The following is a 13,098-nucleotide window of genomic DNA, read 5'->3' as shown; positions in this document are numbered from 1 at the left end:
GTCTACAGGCATGGCTTTGAATGGTTTACACACCTCACAGGCACAGTCTCAATAGACTCCTCACAATGCCACCCAAAGTAAAGGAATCTCTAAAATGGTGGCCTCATCTGAGAAATATCTGTACAGGAGTCCCTTTCTCCCAAAGGACCCCAACATTGACTATCACCACAGATGCCTCCCTAATAGGCTGGGGGGAACACCTACTCAACAACAAGATCCAAGGCTGATGGTCCACATCGGAGACCAGCCTCCATATAAATTTGCTAGAATTAAGAATGGTTCGGAATGCATGCAAGCACTTTCTTCCACTGATCAAGGACAAATCAATCAGGATTCTAACAGACAACATGGCATGCATGTTTTACATAAATTGCCAAGGGGGTATAAGATCGCACTCCCTATGCACAGAGGCATGCATATCTGGAATTGGTGCATCAGCCACAATATAGATATACTGGCAGCATACCTTGCAGGCTGCCAGAACACAACAGTAGATACATTGATCAGAGACTTTGCACAAAGTCACGAATGGGAAATGGACCCTGGAGTCCTTCATACGATATTCAGTCCATGGGGATTCCCTGCAATAGACCTCTTTGTAGCAGCACATGACCCCAAGTGCCCACAGTTCTGCTCCAGAGCAGGACTGGGTCCGAACTCACTTGGCGATGCTCTCCTTATCAAGTGGGACGTTCCCCTAGTGTACCCATTTCCACTCATACCACTATTAGATAGGCTCATCCACAAAATCAGGAGGGACAAATCCAGAATCATCCTGATATCACCTATGCGTTCCAGACAAACCTGGTTTACTTACCTTTCGCAAATGGCAGTGTGCCCACCACAACGTCTCCCACAAATACCTCATCTCCTGTCTCAGGATGATGGTACATATCCATCATCCTAACCTGACGATCCTGCACCTCAAAGCATGCCTCCATGCCTCACAGAAAGCAAATTAACCTGCTCAGTTGAGGTAAAAGATGTCCTATTAAACAGCAGAAGACCAAACACGAGGAAGGCATACATCCAAAAGTGGAAAGGATTCTGCACATGGTGCCACAAAAAACACTTAATTCCAACTTCCACATGTTGAAATATGGAAAATACTAGTATCTTCAAAACATGTCATAAGCAAGAGCTGGAGATGGAAGCTATTTTGTATTAGAAACACACAATATTCAAATTTAACATTTAGTGTTGATTGGACAATTTTGAAAGGCTATGAAAATAGTTTAACTTTGTGATTTCTTACAAGTAAAATAATGTAAATTAATTTTTATGCTAAGAAAGTAGTTTACTTTAAAAAAAAAAAAAAAACTTTCATGAGACAGCAAAGCAAAACTTGCCTCCATATCAATAGTTAACTGTACAAAAATCTGTTGTGAAGTTGTCAGCCATATTTGAAACTGGCCCTTCTATATTTATACATGCCTGATATAGGGCTATGTGTTCTGTCTTATTCAGGGTGAACTATAAGTCCTGCAAACCCAGTTTTAAATTCTCGCTTCATAGGGCGTCCTATTATGAGGTGTCAGTTGATGATGGTCCATGGGAAAAACAGAAGAGTTCAGGGCTCAATGTATGCACTGGAACAGGATCAAAAGCTTGGTAAGTTAGTATCACTACTTTAATGTTAAGTACTAAATGTTTCTCATCTGAAACAAATTTTGAATGACTTGAAGTTTCTAAAACTGTTCTCCAGTATGCTTATTTTTGTTGGCTTCTAAAGCACCAGGTCAATTATGTTGGGCAATACATGAGTTGCCACAAACCAAGGTTCTATCTGATGAATAACTAATGCATAATTTAAAAGAAAAATCATTATGACCAATATGTGCTCATTTTTTCTGCCTATCCTGTCTCTCAGATGGCTCTTGTGGCTGGGAGTAGCAGACAGACAACCACATGGTTGAAAGGGCTGGTCTTGGAGGATCAGGAGAGTGAAAACTACTTTTGGGACACAGGGTTTGGTCAGGCGAATGTGAGGGACAAGCCACCTAGAAATGAGAATTGAGGGGGTGAGCCAGCATCTGTCTGATTTGCAGAGTCCACCTAATTTCATGTCACGGAACTACTCTTGTTAATGTTGAGCAGCCATCTCTTGAAAATGCCTAAACATGGCAATCTAGGGAAAAAAATGAAGCCTACGCTTTGGAAAGCATGGAAATATGTATTCGGAAATCATCCAAACAGCCTTCCCTGCCCCCTTTACTGCCAGCCTCCTCTCTTCCACCCTTCCTTTCTTACCTAATTTAGAAGGTGTGTGATCTTTTTGTTCAAGGACTCTTCGTGAATGAGTAAGAGTTTGTCTACACAAAGTTGTGCCAGTTAAACTTAAGGTGTGAGCTTTTAATTAATTTGGTTAAGCAGGTATAACTTCTGCATTTACACAAGGCTAAGTAAAAATTATTTTCCTAGGGTCTTTAAGAACCGCAAAGCCTGTGTTTGAACATCTTGCATTTGGACAAGCAGCTATACTTTTGTGGAATGCTGGCAAGGCCCCTGGATTCTGCAGCACTGGCATGAAAATTTGGTGAAAATCTCAGATGAACTTAAAGACTGAGGTTTTTACTAACATGCAAATATCAATTAAATGTAGCCCCTGTGCTTTTATAGTAAATCGTTGTTTCACACTATCCATACATTTTTTCAGTTTTCATTGTGCTGCAGAATTTTGTATTGAAAATACATAAATAACTTGAGGTCGTAATTGTTGAGGATGAGTAAGTAGGGCTTGGCAGCTGAGTAGGGGTGCTGCTCTTGAGTGTTTGGCAGCTGGGAATGTACATGAGATGAATGATTCCAGATGGATAGCAATAAAATAGTTGTCACTTAAAGATGACTCAATTTCAAAGTTAAAAATCCAGTGAAATGAATGGGGTAGGTCACACGGATGCTTACTGCACACAAGAAGACAATACTGCACTATTCCTATTTTCATGATTATCTTCATAATCTTAAGTGTTAGAAACAGAAACTTTTAAAATGAAATCATAGAATCTGGAGCATATGGTGGCAAGGGATGAAGTTTATAGCAGATTCTGTGACTTTTGTTACAGTAGTGCCCAAAGGCTTCAATCAGGATCAAGACCTTGTGCTACTGCACTGTGTACAAACGCATATATAGTCCCTGCCCCAAAGAGCCATTTAATCTAATTTAATACAAAACATAATGGGCCTGATTCTCATTTACATGAAGACTCTTTTCCATTACTCTGGTAGTATAAACAGTCCTTAAAACAAAAATATAAATGTTTGAGTGCTGTAAAGTCTGCCTTAGGTCTTTTATTAAATTAGAAGACCTAATGGGTCTGATTCTAATTTACACTCAGGCACCTTTATGCTACTCAGGCATAAATATATGTTCACTTTAAGTCCTTTTACACTGCCAAAGTAATGGAAAGAAGTCTTTGTAAATGAGAATCAGATTTAGGGTTGCCAATTTTGGTTGGATGTATACCTGGAGGTTTCATCATGACAGTCTTTAATTAAAGATTAATCTTTAATTCTTAAAGACTCGAGGGCAATCCTGGAGGGTTGGCAACCCTAGGTCCAATAAGTAGGTGTAATAGGAAATGGGGACAGGGAATGAGGGTAACAGGGATATGCACAGAGACTGTCCTCAGTTTGCAGATTTTTAGTTGATTTTCTTTAGATATAAAGAAAACAATTATCAGCAATTGTTTGGTGGATCTGAGAATGGTGACGGAGTCAGAATTAAGATTATTTGTGTAACTTTACCTGTGTGTTTCCAGTCTTTTCATTAATTAAGTGAAACTTCAGTTTTGGATGACTATGCTTTCCAAAATGTAGATAATTTTTAATCCAACAGTTGTAGTAAGGCATTTTCTGAAATGGTTATCATCTTTGCTCAACCTTGATTACAAACATTTTTTTCTCATGGATAATTTTGAAATCTGTATGGAAGAGATTTTGTCAGCATGTGTTACTTACCAAACATTATCTTTACTTCCGTGTTTAGGTCCTATAATATTAACAAGGTAGCAACTCAGGCTGTTGAAGAGATCCTTAATATTGGTGAGTTGACAGCAGAACAGAGAATTACATATTAATTTTATCTGAAGATAATCCTGTTTAATTGGGCCTTTTTCTTCATATTGTTCAACAGCTAAAAAGCATGAGAGCTTGAATCTTCCTTTGAGCAGGGAATTAATACAGAAAGGTTAGTGAAAAGGACAACATTTTTTAGTAGTTTTATAGCATTTTTTAATAATTCATATTGATTGTATTCTAATACTTAACAGTTACAGCATTTAAAAGTGCTTCATCACACAAAATAGTAGTTTTTCTTTAAGAGGAAGCACATTTAATTAAATATACTGTGCCATGTGATCTGCAATTCAAGAATCTTTATACTTTAAAGTGTAGTAGGCATAAATAAATGTCTGATCTTTACAATTGAGAACTGATACTTTGAATAATAGTTCTGAATTGAGAGAACCAGCCAGTGATTAGTCTTGGCTGGAACTGTAATGACTCCTCCTGTAAAGATAAAACCTTTTCATTCTAATTGGGCACTTTTAAAAAATCATAAATGCTGTCTAAATACTAGTTTGATAGTGGAACTGTTCCTCTGCTTGAAATGTGCAACCTTGAGAATAACTAACTCCTCTAGAGAAAGTGATGGTCCACTTTCTTTACTTACAGTAACAAATGAATATAATGACTCCCTGCTGTTTAGTCCAGAAGAACCAAAGATGTTTTTCAGTATTCGAGAGCCTATTGCAAACCGGGTTTTCTCAAGTAGTCTGCAGCGTGGGTTCTTTTCAAAGTAAGTATTCCTTATAAATGTAATTGAACACTTAATGTTTAATTAATATGTAGAATAAAATAGGTAGCCTGAAAGCTTGACTTAAATGTGCTTGATATTTTGGTTTCTGTCCATACTGAGCTGGAAGCAAGTGTCCTCCTTTCTCTTAGTTACTTTCAGGGTTAATTGTGCAGACAAAGCAAAGAATTTCACTTTATCGGAATAGATCACATGAGATGTGCAAAAATACAAACAAAAATAAACTGAACAAAACCAGGGAGTTTACTCAGCATGTTGAGGTCTGAATGTGACTGAGGCCCCCCAAAAATAGTAGCATAGGAAAACTATTAAAGCAAGATGCTTTTGATATGGGGTGAGTTCTTAACAATGTTCACAGCCATTTGCATACTCTGTGTTTGAGACATTCTATTTGCATATAAATTTAGACTAGGTTTGTTTGGTATAAAATTAAAGATGGGACAGTGGAGACATAAAATGCTGGATAATTTCATTCCAGTTTAATAGATTAAGCCTTGAAAACTCCCCCTTTTTTTCCCCCAGTGAGATTGCTTTGTTTCTATTAAATTATCTTTCCAAAGGTCGCATTACAGTCACTGTCAATAAAGGAGGTGAGTCACTGTTTCCTTTCTCCCAGCAGTGGACATTATTCATACAGCGTTTCAAACAGATTCTGCCACCTCCTTCTTCCCTTTCCTCTCTGCACACGAGTACTCCCTTGCAAAGGAATTGCTGATCCTGTTTTGCTTTCTGTGGGCTGGTTAGAAACTCCTTTTCTTAGGAAGTCTGACAGATATCTTGCCTAATGGGAGGTTTGTAGTAAAATTAGACTTTGCTTGCAGGAATGCATGGGTGGTAGGGAGAGCCTAGGGGACTACAAAATGTCCTCTCATCCCTATGAAAATACTGACACTTTTAATGCGACAGGTCTTCCCGAAGCTCTCCAGACTAATACCTTTACTCTACCCATGCAATGGCAGTCCACCCAGGCCAGAGATTGGTCACATTGTTTCTGAGGGTGGTACTGTGGAAAGTTTAAGGAGTTCCCATTTCCATACTAGAAAACACTGTCAGGAACCTTATTTCTTACATCAGAGGCAGGGGACAGGACATTTGACTGTATCTCAAAAGTAAGAGGGCAATCAAGTAAAAAAGCTACGTTCAAATTAACAATTTTTGAAGATAACATGAAGACCAGGAATGGTCTTTGGCTCTGTTGGAGCTTTTTCATAGCTTAAGCATGGTTGCGAGAAGATGTCTGTTTCTGAAGGTTTTGGGCCTAAAGTTGTATGTTATACTGAGCTATTGTTATACCCGAATATATTTTTGTTATATGAGTCGTGCTAAATAAAAATTAATGACATTCATTGGTCAAAAACTGTTTGTGGGCTCTTCTAAATGGTTACATTGTATTTCTTATTACAGATAGGTTAGGGAAAGAGCTGAATGCTAGGTAATGTACATGGGCAATGTTTCAAAATAGTTTTTACTACATGTGGATAGTTCATGGATGAAGACAGTTCGGGTTGCTAGTTACACCACAACACAAGGCCATAATCCTCTTTTCTTACTGTGACCTTCCCTCCCCATCTGAAATAACAGTGATGGAGAGGCTGTGACATTGGCCTCATTAACATCCCCTGGGGTGGCAGCAAGGATAGGGGGCAGTACTTATTTAGCAGTGGAGGTGAATCTGCATGGGTGTGGGGGCTGGGCTTAGTACATTCTTCTATCACACTCACATAGGCCAGTTCATACCTCAGAGCTGTTGTTTCAGGCTTTTTGCATTCTCAGGCAGACATCACTGTATTAGGCATATTTGGGTCACATTTTCAAGCTTTTCTTCATGACCATGATGTTAGAAAATTTACTTTTTTTTAAATGAAAATTTTGACTTTAGCATGTGATTCCAGGATCTGGGACTATAGGCTTGGGACTATAGTGCCTGTCTGTCTATGTCTTAATCCATCCCTGCTCACTGAAGTTCCCCACATGCGTAAGTGTAGATTTACAGCTTTAGGATTCTTCTTGTGTTAGTTGCTGTCCCATTTTTAGTCAGTGAGACATTTTTGAAACTTTTTTTTATTAATGCCACTCTCACTTTCTATGTGTTCTGAAGGATAAACCTAACAGTTGAGTTGCTTTTCATTTTAAAGGTAAGTTATCTGGAAGAATATGATAGTGGCAATGTCTTGTTGGTGTTTTGTTCAGTATTAGAAGATGTTGCCTCTAGAAAATGTATAGGTAAAGTTTTAGCTTAAAATATGTGATAATCACTCATTTAATATTGACAGTAATCAGCCAGTTCTACATAAAAAAATCACCTTCAAGCTTGATTTTCTTACCATAAAAAGCAAAATCATTCACATCTGTCCACATCTGTTTCACATACAAACCTTTCAGTTTGTTTGAAATCTCTACTGCTGCTAATTAGAAATACTGAAATTGCTTGTGCAGTAACCAATGACTAATTGTGCATAACTTTAATTGGACATCATATAGGTAGCATGATACCAAACTGGCTCCGTGTGCCACATAGTTTTCTTAAGACATTTTCCATTAAGCACGTCGGTATTAAATGGGTTTAATTGTAGCTTTCTTTCAAAACTTAACTGAGCTACGACATTCTCATTATTTGAACGGTTGCACTATGAAGGCTGTCTTTTTTTCTTCTTCTAGCAGACAGTATAATTCTTCATTTGGATGGCTGCTTTCATCCTCCATGTAGATTCCTTCTTTCTCCTAAGCAAAGTGCTAATACTGTATATTTTTTACTGTTGAAATTCTTTTGAAAAGATGCTTGAAGACTAGTGCATTCATTCATTGGGATTATATATGGATGGGAGCAAAGATGGATTGATTTAAATAATTTATTTTTAACCTTGTTTTGCATTTGTACTTTTAAGTTATTTTCCTCAAGTGCGGTTGATTCTTATTGGTTGGAAACTATTAAAACAGCTTGATTTGCAATTAAATATAGCCTGTACAGTAAATTTATTATTTCTTTTTGCTAACCAGGAACATACATTATATCTATATACCTTTTTATATGGCTTATCTTACATTTATTAAGGATTCCTAATTTTCAATTTTTAAATACGTTGCAAAATGAATGAGGTGTCTTTTATTTATTTGATCAGTGGTTTTCAACCTGTGGTCCGTGGCTTCCCAGATTTTCAAAGGGGTCCATGGCTTCATTCAAATTTTTTAAGGATCTGCAAACGAAAAAAGGTTGAAAACCACTGTACTGGATGGTTAATTTTTTACTTGTGATTTGTGCCAAGCTCCATTTGGATGGAAATTAAAATTCAATTAATGTAAAAACACAAACATTTTAAAATGTTTTTATTAGTTAAATAAAACTACCTTAAATGTGCTGGATATATAAACTTTATGATAAACTTTTTTCTTATCAAAACAAGTTTTATATTTAAAACTGATTTGTAAAACAAAGAAAGTATTATCTGTAGGAAGTGAATTGAACAGATTGTTTCTGATTACCATGTCCAACAAGTTTTTAGGACTGGTAGATCTTGTCCTCTGTCATCTAGCTTTTATTTGTAGATTAGAGGAGAAAAATAAGCTTTCCTGCTTTTCCAACTCCCAATTGGTGTCTCGACTTTGAATTAAGTAGTCAATTGATTGTACTAGTTGAATAAATTGAAATCAAGAAAATATTCTTTCTGTACATGCAGAGAGGTTGCTGCTGTCAAAAGCTGGTTCTGAACTTCAACAGTTTCTGATTCTGTGTGCTGACCCAGTGACTTCCACCAGTTCAGTGCTTTGACTTTCTTTAAAACTTGGCAGCAAACATATACTGTTTAATACTTTTTATTTAATCTAAATTATTTTAAGAGATCATAAGTTTAAACCTTAAAATAGGCTGTCAGTTTCAAATTTAATTTTAAATAGATTTATTTAAAAAAAAAAAAACTTATATTTTTTAAATTTAAATTAAATGTTTATTTTAAAATAATTTTTATCCACCCTGGCATGGATTTACCAGCACACAAAACAAAAGGGTCTATCAGAACTAATCCCTTGTCCAGCTAATACTTTCCTAAAGTAGTGCATTTTCTAACTATTTTATAAGAAATCTGAGTGTAACACTTGTCTTTTTTGCAGGGTGTGTGTCCGGTCACGTTGTTGGGATGCCTGTATGGTGGTAGATGGAGGAATTTCTTTTGAATTTAATGATGGGGCAATAGCTTCAATATTAATCAATACAGACGACGCATTGCGCACTGTTTTGCTTGAAGAATGAAGAAGTTTAATACATTCTGTTGAAATCCTACTAAATCCTGCACCCAGAGAATGGACACTCTGCAGAGATAGACAATACATCAGAATGCTGCATTGTTTTAAGTTTAAAAATTTGCTGCTTTGGATGCAAGAATATTGAGAAAAAAGACCTGAAATCATTTCCCATTCCTTGGGATGGGGAAATCTTGGGAAAAACTGATTTTTGAGCTTTATTGCACCTGACACAGAGGAAATGTACCTAAGTCATACATCTAACTTCAGTGAAATGTGATTTTTTTTAACCATTTAAAATGAATGTGAAAGAACACTTTTTTAAAAAAAATTAGGTAGTTGGGTTCAAATGAAATAAAGTGGTTAGCCTTGAATATTCAAATGTACAGTTTTTTAATAGCAGTCTGGGACTGATTGAATGAAACATCTTAACCCTTTATACATATTATGCTTTTACAGAAATGCATGCTGTCAAGATGTATTGATTTGATGCAAGCATAAAGAACAGACTTTGGTAAATAAATCCTGATGTTGGCCTAACTGAAATGAAGATTTTTGTACCCTCTTCAAAATATTAGAATACTGCCTTGTGGTATGGTCTGTGGTAGATCTTTCAGCTTTCCCAGTGATTTTTCTACTCTTTGTATTTACACTTCAAGACTTTTGTAGAAAATGTTACAGTGGCTAGGAAAACTCAATTATTTTGAGTGAGGTAGCTCTTCCCTGTGTTTCACTGGAAATCTGGATTTTTTGGGGTTGCCTAGTATACATCTACTTTTTAATACAAGATATTTTAATTATAACAAACTATGCTGCTTCAATTACATTAACTGTCCAGCAAGTGTTCTGTCAGACAGTTGAAGAGAATGGTATATAGTTTGGGTTTTAAAAAAAGCTATATTTGGAGTTAGTAAGTAAAATGATTTGGTTTTAAATCTAGTACTTGATCTGCTTTGTAGCTATACTTCTGAAGATGCAGAGAAACCACATACGATTCTTTTTGTATGCCAAATATGTATGGGAGACATCAGAATCTACTGGATGGAGCATGGGATTGACTTCTACACCTGCTTTCCCCATTTGTAGAATGGAGATAGCATTTTATAGGGCAGTTAAGTTCTTTGATATTCATGTATAAAGACTGCTATATAAGTAATAAATTATTCTGTTGACACTCATTTCTGACCAATTTATCTTTAGCCCCTACGCACACACAACTTTATTATGCAGCTAAGTATTTAAGCACGTGTCTGCAAAAAAGCAACCCCCATTTTCATCCATAGGAACTGTAAGCAACTATATGACCATCTCAAGAAAGGTAGTGTGCTGATTACAGGGCAGAACGAGGCAAAACTATGATGGCAGTTTGAATTTTATGCACATGATTTAATAGCAACAAAGGGTTTGTTTCTGTTGTTAACTGATTTCAGAAGTATTTATTGTTTACGTTTTGAAATTATAAACTCTTACTTTACAGGTGGAGCAAGTAGATGAATGGTTTTACCCTTATTATCAAATAAGTAGTTTAAATAGGCTTTTTTCTCTATTCAGCATGAAAGTTAAACTGCAATTAAATGTTAAGAGCTCTGAAAGGTTAAAACAATGGAGCCATTGAATTGAGTTCAGTTATAATTACAAGCTTATGCACACACTTTAGATAAAAAAAAATTTTAAAAATTTGCTGGACTGAAATATGGCATAAGTGTCTACATGAAAGCTGTTTGGGCTGCAAGTGGGAAGGTGGAGTCAAAATAGGCAAATCGGCTCTTTTAAAACTATTGGGGTTTATGTTACCAAACTTGTTACCAAACTGTTGCTCTTCTACATGTCTAATGCAAAAAACCTGCACATTTGTTCTAAACATGATGGTTAGTTCTCGTTGTGGATTAATCCCTTTTTAAAAAGAGGGATGTGACTGTGCAGGAACCACAGTATTCCAGTAACTTCATTGTATGTTTAAAAAAAAAAATCGCCTCTTAACAATAGTTTCTGCATTCTCTCAATGGATAGGCCGTTTTGGCAAATATCCACTGTTGCTGATTGAAGTGCTGCAACTCTTCCATATGCACTTTAAAAGTGTTAGCCCCAAAATAGCCTTTTAAATATTTAAATACTTTTTAAGAACACTTTATTTTTATGGAGTTTTAAACTAAAGATCATCACATAAAGTATGATTTAACTTACTAAAACAAGGACACTGATAGGTAGGAAAAAATGTCATCCTCCACTCAGCTAAAATTGTGAAGTCTCCAAACAACTGAGGGATAGATGTGCTGTAATATTTAGAAGAGGGATGGATTTGACAAAATGATTTTTTTTTTTGCTTTTTTTGAGTTTCAGACCCTTAAGTTGAGAATGCTGTGACTTAAAAGCAACACTGCCAAGTAGCATAGATCAAGTCTTTGACCTGCTTTTAAAATCTGGTATGAAATATCATTTGGATTATTAACTTTAAAAAAAATGTAAATGAGTTTGTAGTCTTGGACTGCTCGTGTGCCCTCTACTGGCTTTGTAGCTGAAGTTAATCACTATATTTCTGCGGCTCTTGCTGCTGGTGCACAAACCAAATTAATGAGGTGGAACTGTATGCTTGTGCTCATTAGAAATACTAGAAATCATATTGGACAAATCAATAGGAAGAGCTCAAGTCTATTTTACAAATAGTAGAATTTACCAAATTTTATAAGCATTTTTAAACTGTTAAAAAGGAATGTAATACAGGCAACTTATCTGATATAATCTAGGATGCTTTTAAGACTGTATAAATACAGAAGTCAACACAATTTAACTGATTTGTCCATCCAAACTGGTATTAACTCCAAGAACCAAACTTATTTCAGGAACCGGCTCAATCCAGACCATATTTCAATTAAGCAGTAGTTAATACCACTTAATTTGCTGAACTAAAATTTTACGTTTTTTGCTTTTTAAAAAGAAACAGTGATATGTTGATATACACATGTAATAAATGAAATCTGAAGTGATGTATGAAACAGTTTCATACCTTGGACTTTTCCATCTTGTGTTACAAGTGCTCTTTTAAATATTTATTGAAATCTTTTGACTTGCTATGCAGCTTTTCCAATGTTAGTATTTGGCTAAGCAGGAAACTTTTCTTTTAGAGGACCTACACAGAACTAAAAAAAGTGAAACTTGCCATTTAAATGAGTCCAAACTTATCCCTGGGTGTGAGACTTCCCAGTTTCTTATGAATGTTTTAGCCAATCATACAACTTCTAGCTTAAGAAAACATTCAATGTTCTTTGTTCTTCAGCCATTCGGATTTAGCTGGCAAACAATGCAAAATTTGACGACATACCACAATGAGGAAAAACGTACATTGCTTGTTTAGGGTGCCAGAGACACCTTTATATTTGTTACATTAAACTGAAGACAAAAACCTTCAAACAATCTTAAGTGGAAGCCTCTGATAGTGGAGGGTTCAGGTAATGAGCACTGCAGTTTGCACATGAATATACTCGAAGGTCCAGAACTTCTCCAGTCTAGCTGCAGACATAAAACATTGTACTCTGATTCTGTAAATTCTAAAGCCAAGCAGCATAAGACCAGGTTAGTTCAGAGACCTAAGAAACACCTGCAGAAAGTGATGTTAGGGTTTTATGTACATGGCACTATGCTAAACTGATGAAGTCCTAGCATGGTAATTGTGTGGGCATGCTGTACTGGTACAGCACGTTATGAAATCTAAAACACAGGTCATGATCACTTGTCATTACTGCTGCCCACCGTACCTTAGAAGAGTATAGTTTAATGCTGGTGAACTAGCCAAAATTGAGTTCAGGTAATCACATTCTCTAATTTCTATAAACAGTATGTTTCTTCCTGCCATAGGAGTTGTGTAGTGGTCAGCAACTATTGTGTTAGATATTAGGTTACCCTATCTTGTGGAATCTGTCTCAATGCATGCTACCACTGGGTGACCTGCCTTTAACTACAAAGCTGTAAGACCATAATTTCCAACATATACAAAGACAGCTCCTTACATATTATCCACACATACATGTCACAAAGATTATGAGGACCAATTTGAA

At 36.1% G+C, this 13,098-nt stretch overlaps 1 protein-coding gene across 5 annotated transcripts in view; it reads left to right on the top strand.

Annotated features, from left to right (window-relative positions):
* The window catches only part of NADK2 (NAD kinase 2, mitochondrial), a 58,845-nt gene extending 48,621 nt beyond the window's left edge, over window positions 1-10,224 (top strand). Inside the window, exons 8-13 of one of the 5 annotated variants that reach the window (XR_010919206.1) lie at window positions 1,468-1,611; window positions 3,986-4,041; window positions 4,133-4,186; window positions 4,672-4,795; window positions 8,918-9,560; window positions 10,006-10,224. Coding sequence is in view for 4 of the 5 variants with exons in the window: in XM_067545524.1 (XP_067401625.1) it covers window positions 1,468-1,611; window positions 3,986-4,041; window positions 4,133-4,186; window positions 4,672-4,795; window positions 8,918-9,056 (517 nt within the window). In the remaining variant the exon portion in view is untranslated. Of the gene's footprint in view, window positions 1-1,467; window positions 1,612-3,985; window positions 4,042-4,132; window positions 4,187-4,671; window positions 4,796-8,917 lie in introns of all 5 variants that reach the window. The other 4 variants (XM_067545528.1, XM_067545527.1, XM_067545524.1 and 1 more) reach the window with 4 other exon arrangements.
* Window positions 10,225-13,098: the final 2,874 nt, after the last annotated feature.

The sequence above is a fragment of the Emydura macquarii genome, unplaced genomic scaffold, assembly GCF_026122565.2.
Source record: "Emydura macquarii macquarii isolate MOO-44397 ecotype Brisbane River unplaced genomic scaffold, CSIRO-AGI_Emac_v2 contig_1045, whole genome shotgun sequence".
NCBI lineage: Eukaryota > Metazoa > Chordata > Testudines > Chelidae > Emydura > Emydura macquarii.
This window is presented reverse-complemented; position numbering and strand designations above follow the sequence as displayed.